Source organism: Podarcis raffonei, chromosome 1 (assembly GCF_027172205.1).
Source record: "Podarcis raffonei isolate rPodRaf1 chromosome 1, rPodRaf1.pri, whole genome shotgun sequence".
Taxonomy (NCBI): Eukaryota; Metazoa; Chordata; class Lepidosauria; order Squamata; family Lacertidae; genus Podarcis; species Podarcis raffonei.
Window position 1 is genome coordinate 87,363,594 of NC_070602.1, and position 23,868 is coordinate 87,387,461.

The 23,868-nt window shown below is 45.8% G+C and overlaps 1 protein-coding gene across 1 annotated transcript in view; it reads left to right on the top strand.

The window, feature by feature from the left end:
• The window catches only part of IGFBP5 (insulin like growth factor binding protein 5), a 40,754-nt gene extending 21,942 nt beyond the window's left edge, over positions 1–18,812 (top strand). The window contains exons 2-4 of the mRNA XM_053402514.1: positions 11,971–12,200; positions 12,712–12,831; positions 13,623–18,812. Of these exons, the coding sequence (XP_053258489.1) occupies positions 11,971–12,200; positions 12,712–12,831; positions 13,623–13,754 (482 nt within the window). The 3' untranslated portion in view covers positions 13,755–18,812. The remainder of the gene's footprint in view (positions 1–11,970; positions 12,201–12,711; positions 12,832–13,622) is intronic.
• The last annotated feature ends 5,056 nt before the right edge of the window (positions 18,813–23,868 follow it).

Here is a 23,868-nt window from a genome sequence, read left to right on the forward strand (position 1 = left end):
GCAAAAGACCAGTTGCCTACCGAAAGCTATGCTAAAAGTGTTCCTTCGAGCAGAATCAAAGACATCCCAATTGCACATCTTGTAACACTTTGACTGTTGGGCTGACAAATGAAATAGTCTGGTGGAAGGTCGTTCCCCCCCCCCCATATTCTCTAATTTTTCTGACTTCACCTCTCACTTGTATTTCTAAAACCCCTCTGAGCACCTGTGAGTAATCTCACTTTGTGCCTACAACCTGCCAATATTTCAAGCTCATTAAGAATATTCATTGGTTTTCCTCTTAACCTCCTCTAAGTGAATCAATGTCTTTTATATTATAAACAATAGGTTCATTGATAGTGGGAATTAAAGCGCCCCTTGAGCTGGGGGGTGGGGAAGCCTACAACAGCAGTCTTTCCCCCTGCTAAGGGGTTATAGTGAGTTGCACAGTAGAAAATTAAGTGTGAATGTTTTTCCAGGCTCCTTTGACATAATTTCATTTAAAAAGCAGCATTTTTTTCTACTAGGTGCAACATGAACTAAACATCCTAGTTGTTATAAGTATTACAATTGGGCTCCAATAATTTATCCCAAGCCTTACAAGTTCAAGCTTGCAGATGGAAATTTTTGATCCCCTTTTTATATCATTTTATGTTTAGTTTTTTTATCATGCACGACCAAGAATTGCTTTGACTTTTCCTGCAGCTCTGTCAAAACTGCCACAAACAAGAGGATTGTTCTCTTCTCATTGAATTTTGTGGTGTGTGTTTTTAAAATGATATTGTTCCTAGTGCATTGCTTGTTTGTGCTTCTTTGCAGTATGTTGTGTGATTCCTCCCAGTTCAGTGTTACCTGCCTCTGCAAGTGTTGTTCATTGGCCTAGTAATGGAAACAAGACCTTTGGTTTAGCCACTGGTCCATTCAACAGTTTGTTCAATGCAACAGCTTGTTCAACCTTCTTGAACACAGGGATATCAGAATGAAATTTAGTATAAGTGTCGAGGACACACTTCTTTGTTTCAGGCTCTGGTACCAGCTCAACTTCCAAACCTGTTTTTCAAAACCGTGAAGGTAAATAGAAAATACACTGTAATGTGATCGCTGCTTTCGAGACTGAGATAACCAGAATGAAAGTCAGTATACATGTTCAGGGCACCATTTTACACACCAAGTTCATACCCAATTCCACCAATCCCTGCTTCACAAGCTCTTAACAAGCGTTGACAACCAACATGTGAAAATATGACTAGCACCCAAAGCATTTTCCAACCCTTTGGGTATGAGCTGCTGCCCTCACTTAGAAGCCAAAAAGTCCCTGGGACTTGACCATAACTCATTCTTTGGCCTCGTGAGCTATGGCTTGGCAGTGAATTCAGCCTTGGCTTGGCAAGCTGGAAACTGACACTGATGCTCTTTTGGAAATTCAGAGGCGTTGACATCACCAGCTGACATCATCAGGGTGTGGGTCCCAAGCATGATCCTAAGATGCGATGGTTCTTCATGTTCTAACTGATCCATATTCAGCCTCCCGCTGTCTCTACATGGGCTTTCTCTTCTTGCCTCCAACTCAATGGCAACCGGAATCCTTGCTTCACCCCTTACTGCCTTAAGGGCTTCGTCTCACTTTCCAGACTGTCTAGAATGAGGACTTTTGTTTGAAGGTATTATTATCCAGCTGTAAAGGCTCCCTTTCTTGGAGTCCAAAGGGACTGCAAATTTCAACCACTTATACTGCTTCCCAGTTAATTCAAGGATGAAAGTAAAGGTGGGTTTTTAAAATATATATTAAAAAACAAAAATGATGACGCACCTTCTCAGGCAAAATATTGCATGTAATTTAAATGAATTAATGAATTAACTTGGCGTATTTGGTAACAAGGTGAAGGTCCTTACATCACATAGTCACAGTTCTTGCTTGAGCTGGGTACAGCTTCTAGCTCCAGCTCATCCAAGGAAGAAAGATTGCTTTCACCTTAATATTGTCAATTTCAGCATGTTATTCTGCATGGCCCTGTGGGTAACTGAAATAGTCTTTGTGAGTATGGAGAAACATCATCCCTAGCAGGACATTTAAGCAGTTTGCTCAGAAATTATCCCATTAATCACAACTCTCCAGGGAGGCAATCTGAGCTCAAGGGATATCTATGAGCAGGTGATTCTGATGACCCATTTAGGCATAAAGTTTTCTTATGTATCTGCATAGGACATGGAGTAATAACCCACAGATCAGAAACTCATGAGGAATCTTCTGACTATCTAGTTCAGGGGTCTGCAACCTTTAAGACAAAAAGAGCCACTTGGACCCGTTTCCGAAGAAAAAAAAACTGGGAGCCGCAAAACTCGTCATTATAAAAATAACTTTTTTGTCACTTTTTATTATTTCTTTGTTTGACCCCTCAGAATTACTCCTCCTTATAGAAATAAACGTTAAATTAACAAGTTACCTTTTTTTGTGTGTGTGTTCTTCACTCCCCTTCAAAACAGTGACCAGCTTACATGCACCCTTTCAATGCAGTGACCAGCGTACATGCCCCTTACAATGTAGCGGGCGGGCGGGAAGGTGACGTCGGGATGGTGCGTGACTAACACACGCACCGCCCCCATGCGACATCACTGCCAGTACAGCGCCCGCCACAGTGGGGAGTGTCGGGGCGCACAATGCGCCTCCTCCCCTTGCTAGTATCCGCCCCGGAGCCACGGCAAAGGTGTAAAAGAGCCACATGCGGCTCCGGAGCTGCGGGTTGCAGACCCCTGATCTAGCTGATAACTGTGCCGCAACGTAGACTATATATGTAAACTTAGTCTCTGGATTAATTGTCTTATGGGGAGCCCTCTTTGACTGATAATGGCCTGGTTCATGCATCACAGCTTAGCAGAAATGTGTGCACTCTGAGAAAGGTGATCATGGTGCCTTGCTTCTCCCAAGTCATTCTGCTGATGGACTGTGGTTTGGCTTGGCTTGGCTTGGCTTGGCTTGGTTTGGCTTGGCTTGGCTTGGTGTAAAGCAGGGGTGGCCAACTCCCAAGAGACTGCAATCTACTTACAGAATTAAAAGCTGGCAGTGATCTACCCCTGTTTTTGGGGGGTTCAGGTCAAAGTTGTTGAGCTTTTTTAGGAAGGAGGAAAGCCCTGTTTTTAAGGGTTTTGGAGAAGAAAAAGGAACAGCCACTCACCAACAGATCACTGCAAAAACAAAGAGCCTCAATGAGTAAACTCCGCCTTCTGTTCTGCAGAAAATGCAACAATGGAGGGCAGAGCGAGGGGGACAGATTCTATTTTACCCAGCGATCGACCGCAATCTACCAAAACCTCCCAGGGATCTACAAGTAGATCGCAATCGACCTGTTGGACATCCCTGGTGTAAAGCAACTTGAATCAGTGGGTGGGTGATAGACAGAAATGCAACCTATTTGTCGCCTTGTTTATTCCTTCTTGAGTAACCACTCATTGTCATGTTGAGTGTGTCTCCTCAGACTTTACTTCTTCCTTCTTCTTGTTGTGTTAGTATTACTTTCCTTTTTGTTAACCTCATGACTCCATGAAAGCCACATATTAACTTGTCCTCAGAATGGCTTTGTTTGCCAGGGATAATAAACCTTAAGTGGTCTTACCAAACTATTTATTCCTGCAGTCAACTGCAATATATATACCAAATTCAATAGGTTTAGCATCTTGTCCACACCCAGGGAGTGTTTTTTGCCCCAGATGCCAAAGAACTGACCAGTCTTGAGTCACGTACGAGCCCTGACCAGGAGGGGAGAGGCACCATTGCTGTCCCACCTCAGAGGCATCCCCTCTTCTTTTGCCTGCAGTGCTGAATAATAAAATCCATCTTGCCTTTTTATGCACCTCTCAAAGCCATTGCAGATTTCCTAGGGACTCTTCTTCCATCCAGGCTGGAGTGGCAAGAGGTTGGTGGTACATGGAGATTAACAGCAAAGTACCAAAGGAGAAGGGACGTGGGTGGCGCTGTGGGTAAAACCTCAGTGCCTAGGACTTGCTGACCGGAAGGTCGGCGGTTCGAATCCCCGCGGCGAGGTGAGCTCCCATTGTTCGGTCCCAGCTCCTGCCCACCTAGCAGTTCAAAAGCACCCTTAAGTGCAAGTAGATAAATAGGTACCGCTTTATAGCGGGAAGGTAAAACGGCGTTTCCGTGTGCGGCACTGGTGCTGGCTCGCCAGTGCAACTTCGTCACGCTGGCCACGTGACCCGGAAGTGTCTTCGGACGGCACCGGCTCCCGGTCTCTTGAGTGAGATGAGCGCGCAACCCTAGAGTCGGTCACGACTGGCCAGTACGGGCAGGGGTACCTTTACCTTAACTTACCAAAGGAGAGGGGGACCTCATAGATTGTTTAGAAAACACTAATGTGTGGTTGACGTAGGTGGTGGATCCTGATTGCATCAAGTGAGCGTCGTGCGAAAGCCCAGCTGGAGGGGCAGCTCAGGTTCAGGCAGTTTGAGTGAGCCTCGAGAACCAGTTGGGGAATCAGGTATCAGCGCAATGCGGTATCGGTGACACAGCCCAGGCCGAGTGTGTGTGCTCCACCGGATGCAACCCGCTCCTCTGCATTCTAGCCGAGGGACATATGATCCCTGCATAATCCTACCAAGCTTCTGTGCAGGGAGAGGAAAGGAGAAGAGACCTCTGCCCTTCAGAATTCCAGCTCTCCGTTCCTTCAACTCCAGGCAGCCTTTAATATCTGAGTTTCTCCTCACCACCATCACCGCTACCCTTTTCCTCCCCCCCACCCCATTTCCACCATAAATGATAGATGTCTCCTAGATTTTCCTACAGACAGAGACCACCAAGAGTTGCTAAGCTGGCTAAATTTCAACCAGTCGAACCAGTTTGCAGCTAAGCCTGCCACCTGGCTGAGGTTTCTTCTTGCTTTCAAAAGCTGATGCCTGCTCAGTGTATGCACAGAGATCCATGGAAAACTGCAGGATGTCCTTTGCTTGCGATCTCTCTTTTCCCCCTCCACTGGCAAGCTGTGTGAGGCAGGGATCCAAAAGAAAGGTTGAAACTGAATTTTGGCATCACCAATGCATGTGCAGATGCACACACATATACTCCTAGCAATAGCAACTAAAGTTGCCATTGCATCCAAATCTAATGCTTCGGCATACAGTGACTATGTGCTACCTTCAGGATCTTGCCTTTAAATACCAGTTGCTGGGGGATGCAAGTGGGAGGTGGCCATTGTGCTCACATCCTCCTTGTGGGCATCCCATGTGTGTCTAGTTGGCTACTGTGAAAATGAGGTGCTGGAGACAGATAGGCCTTTGGTCTGATTTAGCAGGGCTTTTCTTACAACTGAAAAAGCCAGCTTGATCAGGTTGCAAACCCCTATTCTTGCAAATCTCTATGCTTCCCCATATTTCTCTTTCTGAAATGCATTTTCTAAAAAAGTATCTACAACCTTTCCCTGTCTTTAGGGTGCTGAAATGCAGAAGAGAACAGAACTCCTGCATCTTCAATAGAATTTCCTGCAATTCTCTTTTCTGCACAACTAGTAAAGGTGCAGAAGCTCTGCCTTCTTTTTGCATCTGGCCACCCCTAGCAGCACTGCATGGGGAGATTTCATATGAACAGGTTGTTGTATGCTAATTGCATTTGCTATGTGAAAAACCAGGAGTTTGCATCTCTTCCATACCCAGCCTAGACGAGGCAATTGTAATATTGCAGGGTCTAGATAAAGGACTGGGTCTACCCATGCAGCAGAATGACGTGAAGGGGCATCGGAATGGTAGAATGGAATGGAATTCAGCTGAAGGATCACGTCTGAGTCATCAGCACTCAGCACCACAGCAAGTTAGAACTGCTGTCCTTGATGTAATAATTTTCTACTTGTGGGGAGTTTTTACATGGCAGGTGATATATTTGCCACCTGCAATGGGTAGTATACACTGCATTCTTCTGCCTCAGCTTTCTACCATTTCATTCTGAATTTTAAGACCAGCCCAAAGCCACTGTTGGTTTTCCCAGCAGTGGCTCTCTTGGTAGCTGCTGTGGGCATGACTTCTCATGCAGAGCTAGCCAAGACAGCGCTGCCTAGATATTGGTGGGCTCCACTTCCATCAGCCCCATCCAACATGGCGAGTAACCAGGGTTGGGGGGAGCTGCAGTCTAACTACATCTGCAGGCACCATATTGGCTACATCTGGTTGTACTGTAGTTACACTCACAAGGGAACCACTGGGCTAAATAATTTCCTTCTTGCACAGCCAGAGATCAAGTTTTTGGATGTGGGGAAAGAAGCGTCTGCCTAGCCATTGTTGCAATGAGATGCTGGAGTAGGTGGATCTTTGATCTGCACCAGCAGGGCCAGTGTTGTGTTCTTATGTTTATGGTCACCCGGCTGCATGCTGGACTCAATGACTTGCCACCTGAGCATGGGGAAAGTGAAAGAAGATCTAAGACACACGAGGGGTGGATGAGAGATAGTGTGCTATATATTTCAGGGCATTAGTAACCTTCTCCCCACCACACTAGCACCCCCTTTCTGATCTTCTCCCCACTCACTGACCGCCCCTGTGGCTGCTCATATCTCCCCTCTGATTACCAAAAGGAATTAGAACCTGGCCAGCACTTTCCTGCCCTGGCTTGCTGACAAATTCCAGGTTTAAAGAATTGTTTATACTTTCTGTAATTTATAACTTAACTGTGTGCCCAGATTCTATTTCCCGGGCTGATATGTGCGCTGCTGGTGCCCTCTTCGGGGCAATGGATAATATTGCAGCCAAGGTGGAGAGATTGCTTCTAGGCACTAGAAAAGGACTTACTTGGTGAAGGAATGTGACCATAGACACACCACAGCTCTGCATAAAGGAGGTGGTGCTTATAGCTGTGCTTCACTATTCCTAAGCCACACTCATGGCAAAATAAAAAGCCTAACTTTTGGGCCTCCAAATGGTGCCCACCATTCCTGACCAGCAGCCATGCTGGCCGGGGCTGACGAGAATCATAGTTCGACAATATCTGGGGAGCCACAGCTTAGCCACCCTTCCTCTACAGTGGTACCTTGGGTTACAGACGCTTCAGGTTACAGACTCCGTTAACCCGGAAATAGTACCTCGGGTTAAGAACTTTGCTTCACGATGAGAACAGAAATCACACGGTGGCAGCAACAGGAAGCCCCATTAGCTAAAGTGATACCTCAGGTTAAGAACAGTTTCAGGTTAAGAACGGACCTCCAGAACAAATTAAGTTCTTAACCTGAGGTACCACTGTACAGACAAGCAACAAGGAGCCTTAAGTATTTCCCCCCTTAGATGTGAGCTGAGGCTTTTTAAAAACACATGTCCATACGTTAAGCAGAAAAGCAGAATAATACACTGAACCAGCACTTTTGATTGGTCCTTTGTCCTCTGGAGACAGGAGCTGACAAGAATCTCGGGCCTAGTGCTGATATTGAAGTGATTGGTGAAGTTAAGACAGGTTCGAAGGAAACCCCTGATCCCTTCAGAAGCTGTTAGCCTCCAACTCCCATCAGCCCCAGTCAGCATGGCCAATAGTCAGGGCTGGAGCTGTAGTCCAGCAACATCTCCCATCCATGGGTTAAGGGGTAGAGGATTTTGATATGTATCCTTCATAGGACGAAGAGGGGAGGAAGCCAGGCAAAGGTACCTATTTCGCCAAAGCAGGATGCACACCTGTTGCCCTGAGTAGTGTTTCTGCAGACCTGACGACAGATCTTTGGATCATGATGCTTCAACAGCATTTCCACCCACTTACTCTGGCTCCAGCTCGCTCCCACCGCTAGTGTTTGAAGTCATGTGCACATGACCTTAGCCACAATCCATAGCTGTCCTTTTGGATGCGTTTTTCTTCAAACCAGCTTCCATCTGATTTGAAAATGAACACAATATTCACTTTGCTCTTAACATGAGGTGTGCACATTTTTGGCAGCCATTGCACGTGTGCAGATAACAGCTTCATGAATAGGTGTTTGGGAGGGAGTTGCAGGTGTGGGTTTAAAAAAAAACAGTTAATGAGCATTGAGTAAAGACATCCCCATCCCTCTCTCTGCAGCAATGTAGAAATGTGGCTTAAAATGCAGCAGTGGATGAAACAACCTCACTGAGTATTAAGCCTCTAACGTTACATGTCTTGGCCTGAGCTTCATCTCTATGTAACCTAAGCAGTGTTGTCTACTGAAGCAGCATGCATAGGGTCCATACAGGAGATGGTATGGATTGGATTCAATAGGTGAGGGAAGAAGCAAGAGGTGTGGCTCTCCAGATGTGGTTGGACCACCACTCCCATCAACTCTGACTGCTGGCCGTGCTGGCTGGGGCTGATGGGAGCTTGGGAGTCCAACAGCACCCAACAGGTTGCCCATCTCTACACAGCACTACCAACCAAAAGGAACACCTTAAATTTGCAGCAGAGTCAGAACCTCTATTTGGTGTGCTAGGAACAAAAATTGGTGTGATTTGTGTGAAGCAACAAAAAGATTAATAGCCTAATTCTAGGTAATTGTTCAAAAGCTCATTCCCATTGGGTTCAACTGAGCTGAAAGCTGTCAAATCGCAAGCTGGAGAACATGGCTGAACCTCCATGTCCCCATAAGCAACAGGAGATGGGAGAGCTGCCTGCTCCACCCTCACCCCTGTCACCTCTCATCTCACAAGCAGGACCTGGGGTTCCCAGTACAGCAGTGGGGGAAAGGGCAGGTGATGATGTTCACATGCAGCTGCCTCCTCTGCTCTATCAGGGTGCATTTGTGTTCTCAGGATAGCAACTTGGTACCCCTCCAAGGACTTATTCCCTAGTCCTTATGTTTAGGACTGCATGGTAAAGTATGGAGTACTTTCCAGGAAGCCCTGTCTTTAACCAATGACACTTCACTGCTACATCTGGATAAGGATTTTTAGGATTGGCCTCTTAAATATGGTGAGAGAGATCTGTTCTAGATTAAGTGCCCATAGATGGAGACTGGAGAGAGGGTCTTCTTGGAAGAGGTGTAATAGTGGACTACCTTCTCCAGCAAGCTTGCCAACACAAGCTTAGCACCAAGTGGGTCATCTGTGACAGCTCAGATTCCAGGGTGATTTGAGGTTGGTGAAAGCTTTAAGGAGACTGGGTGCATCCTGGGTGCAGACAAAGCCAAGCTTCTGCCCTTCCTTTCTTCCACTCTGTGCTTCCTTTTAATCGTTTTCCTGTGACCACCCTAATCTCTCAGCTGCCCTGGGTGGCCTGGTAGAAATGGGCAGTGCAGGATTCCATAGTCTCTGTGGGGTTAGGACTTTATTGAAATTTGGAGCTAAAAATAGCCTTCTTTTGCTCTAAGGGCTGTATTAAAGGTCACAAGTGAGCTAAGTATAGGCTGTCACCAAGTCGTTCCTATATATAACTGTGCTGGAGCTCTAAAAGCGACCATCTGTTAATAAGATCATATTGGCTAGGATCAGAGAGTTTGAACACACACAGAGTTTAGGAGGCAGGGTGGATTTTCTCTGGGGAATGCACTGCCACAAGAAGGTGGGAAAGGCCACATGCATAAATTGATGTCTGCAAGGATTAAATAAATAAATGGAGGATAAATGAGTGGCTGCTACCCAGGCCCAAGATACCCTGAAAGGTAATATTCATCACCTTTTGTGAACAGACACTGAGGATTAATAGGGGATGGGTACCAGCATATTTTTTTTTGAGGGACGCGGGTGGCGCTGTGGGTTAAACCACAGAGCCTAGGACTTGCTGATCGAAAGGTCGGCGGTTCGAATCCCCGCTGTGGGGTGAGCTCCCGTCGTTCGGTCCCAGCTCCTGCCCACCTAGCAGTTCGAAAGCACCCCTAAGTGCAAGTAGATAAATAGGGACCGCTTTCTAGCAGGAAGGTAAACGGCATTTCCGTGTGTGGCGCTGGTGCTGGCTCGCCAGATGCAGCTTCGTCACGCTGGCCACGTGACCCGGAAGTGTCTTTGGACAGCACCAGCTCCCGGCCTCTTGAGCGAGATGAGCGTGCAACCCTAGAGTCGGTCACGACTGGCCCTGACGGGCAGGGGTACCTTTACCTTTTACCAGCATTTTGCCTGCTTGTAAACTTTGTGAGACATCAGGTTGGCCACCATCACCTTCAATGTTTCTAGATAGCACTGATGACTCTTGACCGTTGCTCCTTTAATAGCAAACTTGAGTGGGGTGTGCAAATAAGATTGCAGCCAAAATGGGGCCACCAAGACAAGAAAATATTAGCATGTTTGAACACTGTTTGAAGGTGTACAAAGATTTTTTTAAAAAATAAAAACTTAAGGGGGAAGTCTCAAACCCCCCCCCCACACACACACACAAAAGTGGGAATTTGCACTTGACCCCTATACATATATTTCAAAATTCTGGTGGAATTCAGATATATTTGAAATGCTAGCAAACTGCTTGATTGGAAAGGAGAGGGGGAGATTTCCCCCTCCCACTCAGCTGCTTAATGTATGTCTGCATGTGAGGAGGAGACTACAAATGTCAAGACATTTGACTGCCATCAGCTTGCCTGAGTTTTAGTGACAGATTTCAGTATAGTCTGCTGCATGCGAACAACAGGACACTTGCTGCCCCTGGGTATGTTTTGGCCTCTCACACAGTCTGCCAGAGTGTTTACTGCTGAGAGCTGAGAAGATCCGCTGTTACTGAGAGGATTCCAACCCACCCCTTGGAGAGTCCTTGCCAGGCAACAAATCTGCTACATCTCTTCACTCAGGGGACTATACCTTGTAATGTCTCTTTTGACCTTGTATGGAGCACCACAAGCTTTTCTTTAATGAGGGCCTCACTCTTCCACATTAAGTTCCAGAAGCAGAGCATTGTTGCTGCCCACTGAAAAGCAAATGACGCTTGCTTCTCCCAGGGCATATGCCAAGGAAACTCTTCTTGTGAACAAGCCTGAATGTGAGCCATCATGAGTAGGGAACTTTTTCAACCTGAGGGCCACATTCCTGTCAACCATCTGAGGGGTGGGCAGCACATGCTAGGGGTGGGCAGGGCCAGAGCCAAGTAATGGGTGTGGCTCTTCTCTTGGTACAGTAGGCTATATTCCTGCCATGCAACAGTTGGAGAGTTCTTCGTTTGGATGCATTCAGTTTGGCACTTAATATAACCTTTCCACTAATAACTGTGGCAGTAGCAAGAGTTGGGAATTTATCAAATTTAGCACATTCCACCTCCAAAAAAATAACCCTGGGAACCCAGATTACCCTGTCTTCTGCTGTCTGATTCCTATTCTGGTAACAGGATCGTGGTACAATGCGCTGTAGTTTAGTCACCCTAGAAAAGCAACACTGTGTTCAGCAACCTTGGATTATAGCAGGTTGGGCTGTTATAATATCATTTAAACAGTTTCCTTTTTTTAATAACTTTTTTATTCAAAATTAAAACAAAACATATTATCCAGAAACATATCATCCTTATTCCCCCCCCCCCATTTTTCCTCCCTTTTTGCATCTCATTGCCATTTGATCCCACTCTTCACATATTTCTCCACTTTTCACCCACATGCTCCAACTAAAGATAACATTTCATGCACCTGCCAAAGTGGATTCTACCAGCTAGCTCATGAAAACTCTTCTCCTTTCAATGCCTGCCGGGTTCTGGGAGAAGAGGGATCTGGAATGTTTTCTAAAGACACTGAGTCTGTCAACTGTCTCTCCCCTGATGCTTCTTCCTCTTCCTGCTCCTCTCCCATTATTTACCAGCTTTTCACCTCATCTGCCTCTGAGCTACGACCTCCCAAAAGCCACCATTGTAAATCTATACTGTCCTCCTCTAGAAGGGCCAGGCTAAGGAGGCGCTTCCCACCATTCCCCCTCTGTCCAGTCCCTGACAATATGTGAGGTTTCTCAGAATGTGGGCTTCATGTGTTCCACAAATACAGATGGTGCATTTTATGGATCTTGAGACTGCTGTTACGAAAGCAACGAGCAAAGAAGGACGCTGTGGCTCAAGGAAATGGATGAAAGTCCAAGAAGCAACTCTTTTTCTTGCTTTCTCCCATTCAGAAAGAGAATCCCGAGAGCATGAGGACCCAACCACCTCAGAAATGGCAGAGGAGACCTACCCTTCCAAACCGCACAGGAACAAGGGACACGTGCGCCTCCCTGAGTCCAAGGTAGAGGCCCTGAGGAAGGATCGCAGGAAGAAGCTGACTTTATCCAAGTTCGTTGGTGGGGCAGAAAACACAGCACACCCTCGCGTTGCTGCCCCTGAGCTGAGGCCAGAGTTTGAACTGGTAAGTGTGGTCCTTCCCTGTACCACATGTGCCCTTGCCCTTCATTCTCTTGCTCCATGTCTTGTCTCCTCCCCTCTTCCTACCATCTATGTTCCCACCATAACTGCCATGCTGGTAGAGGATGGTTAGAGAGGGATATTGATAAGTGGAAAACATGGAGCTGGCGGGCAGAATTCTAGCTGCTAGTTTAAAGCCCACTCTGCATAGTGACTCTTCCCTCCACCCACCTTCATGTGCTCAGCCACCCACCACATAATGAAGCTGGTTTCCTCCAAGCAGTGCCAGTTCCAGGTTCTGCCAGGCTAAGATGCTCTGTGTGTGTGCCCATTGCCTCACCACTATTACCACTGCCCATGTGCTTGCCTCTTGGCTCAATCTGCACATCCTCACTGAGATAAGCATGCAGAAAACACTACTAATCTTAATGAATTCTGCTTAATCTGACCTTATCTTGGGAGTTCAGTGCTTCATCCTCCCCAGCACCTGATTGCTTTCTCTCCTCTTTTTTCAGGGCCCTTGCCGTAGACAGATGGAGGCATCGCTGCAGGAGCTCAAATCAAGCCAGCGCATGATCCCCCGTGCCGTCCACCTTCCCAACTGTGACAGGAAAGGCTTCTACAAGAGGAAACAGGTAGAAGCTCTGCTTGGAGTCAAGCTCTGCTTTGTGGTCCAGGGGTACAGACAGCAGGGACTCTTCCCCATCAAACAGCTTCGAGTCAATTGACCCAGTCTCCTAACAGTTATTTCACCACAAAATCTAAACTGGTGTTCCTCAACCTTGGGCCCTCAAGGTGTTGTTGGGCAACAACTCCCATAATTCAAAGCTCACTTACCCATTAGGGCTGGCAGGAGGTGTTGTTGTGAGCTTTGAATGATGGGAGTTGTAGTCCAACAACGTCTGAGGATCCAAAGTTGAAGAACACTGGTCTGAACCAAGGTTGTGGCCTATGGATTTATGCTCTGTATGAGCCAAGCATTATGTGGCGCAGGAGGTGATTAAATGAATAAAAAAATAATACGATTGCAAGTGACACCATTAGCATCATGTGTAGTTAGGAACCCAAGCAACCCTACAGGACAATTGCCCACATTTAATTGCCTTAACCTACATCTTGATCCACCAAAATTTGCAAGTGATGATGCTCATCATATCCATGCTGGAAAAAGTTTATTTCTTCAGATTAAGCTGCAGTTAAAGGAGCAGGCTAGGCTGGTTTCCACCTCTCCCACACCTTTACCCAGAAGCAAACTGTACTTATTTGGGGTTCTAGTCTAGTTAAGGCCTTAACCAGCAGGCCAGCTGGTTAACTCCCAGGTTAACTTCCTCCAAGGTGGGCAGGGGATGTCTTCCTCTCAGGGGAGGTGTGACCATCCCATACGTCCTCCACTCACTCTCCACCCTTTTCGTCCTCCTCTCTCCAGTGCAAGCCATCTCGGGGCCGAAAACGTGGACTGTGTTGGTGTGTGGATAAGTATGGACTGAAGCTGCCGGGAACGGATTACGTAGCCGGAGACCTCCAGTGTCACAACTTTGACAGTGCCAACACTGAGTGAATTATCCTTCTTTGCCTCTCCCTGCCAGAGCCCTTTCCCCCACCCACCCATTACCCACCCACACCTCACGACGTGCCCAGGAGACTGATTCCTTTCATCTCATTTTAAGAAACTGAGGACCTCGGAATCTACGGTTATTATCATCAACTTCTCTCAATGGCAACGGCAGAGACTAAAGAAAAGGCAACACTTTGAAGCCAAATAAATGGATAAATAGAGAAGGAAGGAAGGAAGGAAGGAAGGAGGCAGAAGATGAAGATGACAAGGCAGCCACCACCTCCCTTGGGACATGGCTCTAAGATAACTCTGTAGGCCTCCATGCTTGAAAGTATCGTCATCCAGCCACCCAGACAGCACCAATGTAGGAAGCTCTCAGAAGCACTTGAATTTTGTTTTTGTTTTCTTCCCCTCCCCCTTTTTTACTTTAGTGGGTTTGAAACCTAAGATTTTGGGAAGTACCTAGTTTAACCAGCAGAATCCTAGGACAAACAGGCCACTCACTATTTCAATCCACACACACATAATATATATATTCTGTCAAGGTTCTTTTTTCAGTGTTGTCATTTCTCTACTCCTTCCCCCCAGGGCTAAGGTTTTATTTGCTCTCTCTCCCTTATTTTCTTTTCAAATAAAAATCAAATGGATCAGAGAACATCAGAACCTACAGCAGGGTGAAGTGAAGCCATTGGTTAAAAATCAAAATTCTTCAGGGACTGTTTCCCTGGGCAGTTAAGTAAGAGGTTTGACCTGATTATTTGAGGTGCCATTGTCCATCCCTCTCCTGTGTAAATACAGCTGTGGTGCACATGTTTACTCTTTGTTGAACAAGTCCCCTTTCTTCCAAGAAGAGTCCTTTGACCTCCAATCACGTAAGAAGCCCCACAAACCTCTATGCAGCTTCTTGTGTGAATCAAAGGCATTCAGGTTTGTGTATTTGCAGGATCATGACCCAAGCTGAAGCAATAGCATGTCAGGTATCCTGCAGGCACTTAAAGCATATTTTTCTTGTTGTCAATTATGTAAACTGACCTGTGGATATCCACACAATGCTGAGCAATTATTATCACTCTCTACCCTTTAATGTAAAGGTGAGGACAGGGGAAATGACTCCTATTATTGTACTCGCATATACTAAATCATTGCCCTGAGCAAGGACAATACGAAGCAGTTAAAACATGATTCATAAAATCATGCACACTAGATTTGTAAATCTAGTCCACAGCTAAGGAAACTATTTTGCCATCTTTCAACGTCTATGAAGTGACTGAGAGTAGGTTGAGACCTTTTTTTCCTGAAAGAGACTCTGAAATTGCTGCACGGCGGGCAGAAATTCAGTACATATTAATTTGTCCCCTTAAGTACATCTTTTGTGCTGGAAAAAAAGCTGCACCTGCTTAATTTCTGCCTGTTGTGCCACTGTCAGTCTCCGCCAGGAAAGAAGCAGCTATGCAAACAAATAAAAAAATCACCCGCAGAATCCAATAATTTGACAACTTTCATGTCCAGGCTTGGGCATGCCACTAAAGCCATTTTTTTAAAAAAATATATTGTTTAACATTTTTTAAACTCCTCAGTATGTCTCCATGGACATTGCCATGACAAGGATCTTTCCTATGCTCAGGATGGTGAATGAGAATGCAAGAAAATAACAAGAGGGAGAGAGAGAAAGGATTACCCATCCAAAGTCACTAGCATTAGGGGAAAATCACCAAAATAGTAGCCATTAAGAAACATGCAATCCACTTGAGGGTGCAGAAGAAATGGAACCCATGGTGATTTCCTGGAGGAGGACACAAAGGAGTCGAGGACACTGGTGTGGTGGGCTGCAAGCACTTCTGGACAACATACTAATCAGAAGCATGGAGAGAGACAGAGAGAGGACTGGGGTTTTTGCTTGCAGGCAGATGAGAAAGCCCACACTGCCTGCTGAGCGTCAGAAAAGAGCGCTGTTGGTAGGAGAACCAGGAGGACACCCACAACATGCTACATGCACTACTAAGCACAGAAGAAAGGGAAATGAGGAATCATCCTGGCAGAATGGCTACAGCATGAAAGTGACTGTGGTGGGTTTTTCTTCTATCTATCACCCCCTTCACTGCCAGCAGTGTTCAGATCAGCTCTAGAACAAAGATGAAAGCCAACACACCATTGGGGTCTTCCCAGAGATGTGAGAACTGGCCAAGAAAATCTGGATCAGGGAATCCACAGATTGGCTCTATGGAGATTTGATTTGTCTTCTATAGAAGAGAGCAGGGTGGAGAGATTTCTCCACATTTCTATGTGCAAACACCCATCCTTTTGTGCAGAGACAAGGAAATACGGAGATGGAAACACACACACACACACACACACACACACACACACACACACACATCCTTCCAAGGTAAAAAGTCTAATCATCTGGGTGGAATTCCTACCCCAAAATTCAACATTGCAAACAAAGCCCACTCCATCCTTTCACCTCCATCTTTGATCCAAATTTTCTGGAAAGTGTAAATGACTGCTAGATATTCCAGTTATCCCCTCCCCTGGGCTTTGGCAGCAGTGGTGAGACTTTTACCCTTTCTCCTCCGAATCAAAGCTAAACCTACCACAAGCTCCTGTGTAACAGAAGGCCGAACTGTGCTTTGACTGGAACATTTGTTATCATGATGGGTGAGCCTAAGTCCCATTTTCCCCACAACCCTGATTTAGCATGTGGAAAGGTAGAAATGCCTTGTTGTTTACTACCTGCATTTGGGTTGGATTATTTGGCTGTGCCTCTTTCCTAAACTGGATAAGTCCTTGGATGCTCTGCTGACAATGCAATCTGAACAATATACCCCTAGTTAGGTAGCTCTTTCCCAGTTTCCTGGCAAAAAGATCATCTATGTCAGTCAAGAGAGCTTGTAGGACAGAAGGAGCATCATGGGCCCTTTTAGAAATTCTATACTTACCAAGGTGGTATAATTGTGCTTCTGTGTCAACAACTGTGTGTGAACTGGGTATGGGAGCAAATCTGTGGTAATGATGGAAAGGAGGGGTAGTGCCCTTGTTGCCTTGCTATAGGCGACCTGAGATGCTCCCCCCCCCCAGCAATGGCCATAATCCTGATCTCCATGAAAGACACCCGTGTGCAACATTTGGGCTGTCCCTGAAGTCTTCTACAAAGTAGAAGGACAGAAATTGTTTAAGCATTTCTTCTCAGGCTTTCAACATGGTTCATGCCTTTGGGCTGATAAATCACTTGTATTGGGACTTGGTTGGTAAACGAAAGGTCCTGACTGCATCTGTCCTTCCCCATAGAAGATTGTGTGGACAGCCCCAGTGGTGGGCATTGGTCCCTTAGGTGTTCACACTTGGGATTATGGCCAGTATTCCAAAAGGGGGAGACCTAAGGTAGCACCAAAAATAAAGCGTATCTTGAGAACGAACTACCATAATGGCCAAGCCAGTAGATCAGAAATGGGGAACCTGGGGCTCTCCAGATGTTGCTGGACTACAACTCCAGTCATCTCTGACTGTTGGCCAGGCTGGCTGAAGCTAATGGGAACTGGAGGCCAGCAGCAACTGGAGGGCTGCATGGTCCCTGTCCTTGCAACAGATTATATAAGGCTTTAATCTGGTCCTGACATTTCCAGGGGTAATTCATACGGGAGACTTCTCCATTCTAGCCATTACAGAGAGGGACAAAGTGGTCCTATGAAACCTGGTGATATCTATGCTACAGCAAAGCTCAGCATTGGCTTCTTATCTCTTTGGAAAAAATGAGGTTCAGTATGAACAAAGGCAAGAGGGAATTCTGTCATCTTCCAACAGTGAGAACTGAATCCATTTTGCTTGCTCCAGGGCACATATGGTGCACTTTCTCTAGGTCTAAAGAATACATGGGAAAGGTCCATGGTAGAATGACTATGGGCTGCGAAGAGGCTGATGAACTTAATCCCTTTGGATTTAAAAACAAATCTCTATTGTCAAAAGAAGATTTACAAGGAGGAAAGGACAGTGGAGCAGAGTGCACATATAATCTACATAGCATATAAAGGGGCAGGAGATGTGCTGGGCACATAAGAAATTATGGGAAATTTACACTACAAAGTTATGCTGATTTTGTACCAATTTAATTGTCATGGCTTTTGCCAAAGAAGCCTAAGGACTGTTCTTTTTTACAGTCCCTAAGGTTCTCTGAAAGGAGGGAGTGATTCCTAAATCAGTGTAAGTGTGTGGTGTAAATATATATCTTTACAGGGCAATCCGTAACATGTCTACTCAGGAAGAAGTCTCATTGAGATCATAGGGACCTATTCCCAGGTAAATGGGTAAAGGATTGCAGCCTTAGTTGCATAAGATGAAAGAATGTTGCTAAAATCCTTTTCTCTCCCCAATTGGTAGAGTCAGTCTCTTGGTGCTCCTGGACTGGTTTCAACCAAAACCATCTTTTATCCTTCCTTCCTAACTTCCTTCCTAACTTCCTTCCTTCCTAACTTCCTGCCTTCCTTCTTGATATGTATTTTTTTATTATTTCCTGAAACTTGAAAACCTTTCCCTATATAGAATATAAGATCCCTTCTTACTCCGTAAACAGGGCATGGAGAGAGCCACTTCATCTCCCACTTCTCTTGGACACACACACTCACAGAGTACAGATATTGCAAGCAGGTGAGGGGGTTTGGAGTACATAATATTCCCACCTAACTGCCAACTCACATTGTAAAAGGATTTTCTCATAAGCTCAAAGGATGCCTTTGAGGACTGTTCCATTACCTGGTTGCAAACTTTGCTAGCAACTGCAGTAGCAGAAACCATTCCAAGTGCATTGGCCACAGCTGATTTTCCAGGAGAGAGCACATCTTTCATCCTTGCTGCTTAAGTATGGAGAACCCAAAGCTGATGTAGACTTTCACCATTAGAAGATCAACCTTCATGGATTTCTTAAAGCAGCACTCACAATCTCAGCTGAAAGGCAGGGAAGCAGCTGCCCCAGTCTCAATCCTACAAAGCCAGTGCTTTTCTTTTTGGTTAATAAAATGAGGTGCTAGTACCCATACATAGATAAAAGTCCATGGGCAGCCCCCCCCCCCAAGTGAATACTGTCACAAAAAGTTCCCAGTGTTCTCAGGGAGGAGGGTTTTTAAAAAATAACGCAACCCCTTTTCCTGACAGGCCCTGCAGAGCAGACTAGGGAATCTTCCCAAACCTGAGTGTCACTTCCATCAAAGGGAGAGCTCCCCAAGAGCCATGCTCCTATCAAAAGTGCTAAACTTGCTGCCCTGGACCTTAAAAGTGGGTTGACATTTTTATGTGCCCTCAAAAGGCCTCGAGCTAACCACTGGCATGACCTTTGCAGAATTTGTATGATCACCTTTGCATGATCACCTCCTAAGAGCAGAGGGGAAACTGTGTTTGCAAACAGGCTGGTGACAACATTTGGGAAGACCAAAGTCTGTAGAACATGGCTAGAAATAGGACTGAGAACTTGGGCTACTTTATCCATCATATTCATTCATTCATACCTAATAACAAACCTTCACGATCCTATAACTGTCAAAGGCAGAGGAACCTCTTTCCAACCTGTAGATGCCAAGGCACTATAGCATAAGAGACTATGGGGAAACAAAACCTGTTAGAACTGATGCTGGCTTTAGAAGAAAAGTCCTGAACCTCATTACTCTAATAGCACCTGCTATTAGAATAAGTCTTTGTTCTTTACCCCTCCTACTAGTCCTTCATTTCTATTAGCCTTTTGTGTTACATTGGTTACAGTGCCAACTTCTGGCAAGCCATTCTCAATAATCTCCCCCAACCATAAGCTACTGGTGAGTGACTCACACAACCCGCCATGTTTTTTGACGCGTGCTCAATTCCATTATGTTATAAGCTTTAAAGATGGCATATTTGCCATTGAATGCACAGATCTCCCTCCTTCCCTTTGGCTGGCGACTCTGTGCCTGAATCGCTTTTCCTCTTCAGTTACCCATGATCCCCCATAAAGACTCCAGCTGCCATTGGTAGATGAAAGTTATGCCACCTCAAGAGAAGGATACTATCTCCATTGTTGACCAAGGAGAAAAGGCTCGCCCAGTTTACTTCATTTAAGAAAGAGCTTTCCTGCCAGAGTAGTGAATCAGGGTGGGAGGTGATGAGAAAAAAGATTTAAAAGACAACGCGGTGGGGGAGTCCCCTTCAGAGACATTGATCTCAGAGACTGTGCACAGGGAAAGTGTGGAGAACGTTTTGGAGGCAATTGGTGAGATACCTTTCATCTCCAAAGCAGCTTTCACTTTCGACCTTTGTGAGTGGGATTCAGGAGCATATAGAGATCTTTAAAGTCTTAGAAGGTCCCACTGCAGCTGATGCAGGTCACATGCATATCCTATGTTTGAATCACATGGCTTCCTGCAATCCTGGGAATGAGAGTTTCTTGCTCTCAGAGCTGCAATTCCTAGCACTCAACTCTCTTGGGGGGTGGGGAGGAAACCACAGGCTTTAGACATGGTTTAAATATACGGTGTGGATGTCACCATAGCCTACGAACGACAATATCCAGGGGAGCAAAGACCTCCTTTCAAGCTGAGATATTCCTTGTCACTGTTGCAGAGGACAGTTTTATTTTGAAACCACTAGTACAAGAGCATATTGCACTATTTCTCCACTTCATCTCTCTCTCTCTCTCTTTCTCTCTCTCTCTCTCTCTCTCTTTCTGTCTTTCAACAGAGCATCTATAACTTCAGCAGTTGACAGGTCACTGCAGTCCCAGGCCACCTTCCTGGTATGAGCATCCCAGATAATGCCCAGGGAGGAGAGGGGGGCTTGCAGCACTCCCAACTTCCAACTCCACCCACTCTCAGCCCCTCCCACAACAACACTGGGACAGCTCTTCTACAATGCAGTTATTGCCCTCAGTAGCACAGTTAACAATACACACATGATTCCGAGTATCCTACCTGGTTTTTAATCATTACGCAGAATTATTCACTACACATTTTACGGTAGCTTTTAATAGCTTTACATACATACAGTAGCTCTGTGGATATTTTTTTTTCTTTTGCAGTAAACAAAAAATATTCATACTCTTACCGGTGGGGGGCGGGGGGGAGCAGTTTGTGAAAAAACTGACAATGGATGAGGAGTGTAATTGCTCTGTTTAGCATTTTGTACTTTAAAAAAAAAAGAATCTCACATTTTATTAAAAAGTGAAGATTGCTGTATACTATTTATTCAACTTATAATTTATGTTACTCTTTGATCTTTGTCTTTTCTTATGACAAAGCATTTATTTAATAAAGTTATGCATTCAGTTAGCCTGTGTGCATGGCTTGGGGAATGTCTGTGTAGTGCACTTGTGCTGAATGAATGTGATTTGCCCATCTTCTATTAAGGGAGCCAGCTGAGAATCTTTCGACTTTACTTAAAAGTAGCAGAATGCCCATCGTGTGAACAGAAGCCTTGCAGATTGCAAGGAGATGTGGTGTTCCAGGCAGGTTTCGTCCTCACTGCAGCCCTTTACTTTTCTGCAGAGGAGACAATGGTGCCCATTCACTTACAAAGGGAATGGGGAAGGGCACAGCTGCATATATGACTAGGTGAGAGCTAAATCTACTTCCTGATGAGCCAGACACTGAGAATCAAGTTTGTGATGTGCAACACAGACCACTTCAGTCAGAGACCGTGTTCATTCAGCCCTACTCTGAATTCTGATGTAGGGAACTCACATTTATCAGCAGCGTTTTTATGCCTGGCAAATGTTATCCCTTCCCTCTTCCCCTCTCCATGAAGAGCAGTGGTTTTTGCTATTTCTGAAATAAAGTACTTCTGTTTTGCACAAAAGATACAAATGTATCCTAAAATCAGGAAGCAGAGATGGCAACTGCAGGAGAAGTGCCACGCCTGCCAACACAATGGAAAGTAGAATTTTGCTGTCCACACACTTATCCGTAGGGGAGCATTTCTCATTTTGTTCCTATTAAAAACAAACAACCTACCACTTTTTCTTCATTTTTGCTCTCACATGGGACATGTGCTTTTAAATTAGTCCTAGAGATGGATCTGGTGGTTCTCCTGGTTTCAATGGAAGAGCACCCATTTTTCCTTCACCTAGCATGCCTTCCAGCGACCCAAGATCTATTTTGCACTGGGCATGATGTTCCACAACCTGACTCCCTCCAGATGTTGTTGGGGCCTACAGCTCCCATAGACTCCAGCCGGCTTGGCTAACATAAAGGCGTATGCGATCTGTGGCCCAAAACATATGGAAGGTTCATGGGGAAAGAAAGCTCTGTCTAATTGAGGCTGCAATCCTATATCTGAGAGTAAGCCCCTAGAAGACCATGAAGCTTACTTCTGACAGACATATATAGGATTGTGCTGTTGAGACTGTAGGCCACATTCTCCATCCCATTGCAATATTGGCTAATTGACTGGAGTCGTTAGATGCCAACTACTAAAATGAAACAGCCTCCAAGTGACTTATACCAGTGGCGTAGCGTGGGGGTGCAGGGGGGGCCGGCCACACCGAGTGCAACATCTGGGGGGGCGCTCGCACTCGCAGCTCTCTGCCCCTACCTGGCTCACTCACTCTCTCTCACTGCAGTGCTAGCTGTGCGAATCCGATCCGAGCCGCCGGGTCGCCGCCCACTGTGGAGGGGGGGTGCCAGGCGTGCGGTTAGGGGGCGCAATCCACGGGTTGGGGGCGCAAATTACTTGACTTGCCCCGGGTGCTGACAACCCACGCTACGCCGCTGACTTATACTATAATACAGCAATATAGTATACAAGGGGTTAAACCTCTTTGGGTTGTATTATATGTAAGGCTATTTCCTGTTGCAACAGAACATGTCCATCCCTCTCCTGCCCCTGCAACTGTTCTAAGGGTTAGTCCAACCCTCCAGAGCAGATTTGGGGATAGCACAGGGGAAGGAGAGGTGGCAATCGCCTTGCACTAGCACCAATCCTTGCACTAGCACAAAAAAACCTTGCTGAATATTGCCCTTTGTTCTCCCTCCCACCTTCCTGCCTGAAAGAAAGTGAACTTACCGGTAAAAGCTTGCTCACTTTATGAGTTCTCTGGCTGGTCCTCACAAATCTATCCATGTCACTGTTGCTGGCATAAGTCACTGCATTTTGTTGCACTGCAAAGAAGCCCGCAGAATCTCCAACACTGTGCAACTTGGTGCCATTCTTTAAAAGGGTCAGGAGCACATGGTGGGTAAAATAAAAACACATTGTGTTGATGCATCCCTGGTTAAAACAAAATTAAAGATGGCAGCAGCTGCTATGTTAATTCTCACCACACGAGGGAAGCACAGACCAGAGCTACTTTGAAGAAAAAAGCACCTGAAATGTTTGTGGCCAAAAACGGCAATAAAGGGGGGACTCTGTATTGCGCCCGTGCATCAAAAGCCTTATATAAAGATGGAAACCTTGTAAACAGTTACGTGATGTTCTGAAGTTATCTTCCAACATCTCATCCGAAAAACAGCACATAGGAGGTATTGTGAGAAACTTCCCGGTGTGCCTGGATTTTCTCTTATCAAAAAAGTGATGTAGTGAGTCTAGCCCAGGGATGGGGAACCTTTGACCCTCCCGATGTTACTGAACTATGACTCCTTGGCCATTAGGTATGCATTAGTCCAGCAACACTGAAGCGCCAAAGGACTGGAATGTTTCCAGCCCTGAGTCCACACTCTGGGAGGCAGACCATTGAGACATGTAACCCAGTAACCCATCAAGACCTCTGCTTGAGATATCAGAGGGCCCTGACACAGGGTCTCTTCCCAGTCCTTCACACTCACCCAGATGAGCCAACTTCATCTAAGGCAGCATCAGACCTCTGCTGAAGGCCTTGGATGGGGATGAGAGATTCTTTAACTGCAGGTACTGGGGGTTGAACCTGAGATCTTTCACATGCAAAGCATGAGCTATGGCCCCTCTCAAAGAAATGTGTTCCATACAAAGGCTGCCACTGTCCAAAGTATGCCTGGTTGCCAGGAATACCTCTCACTGAATTCAGTGGGATTTACTTCTGAGGAAGCATGTGTGGAAGCAGCCAGGAAGTATTAAATCAAATGGTCATTGTTTCAAGATAAGTGAACTTGGATAAGTGAACAACTAGAACTCTCCCTCCCCCCTTTGTCTA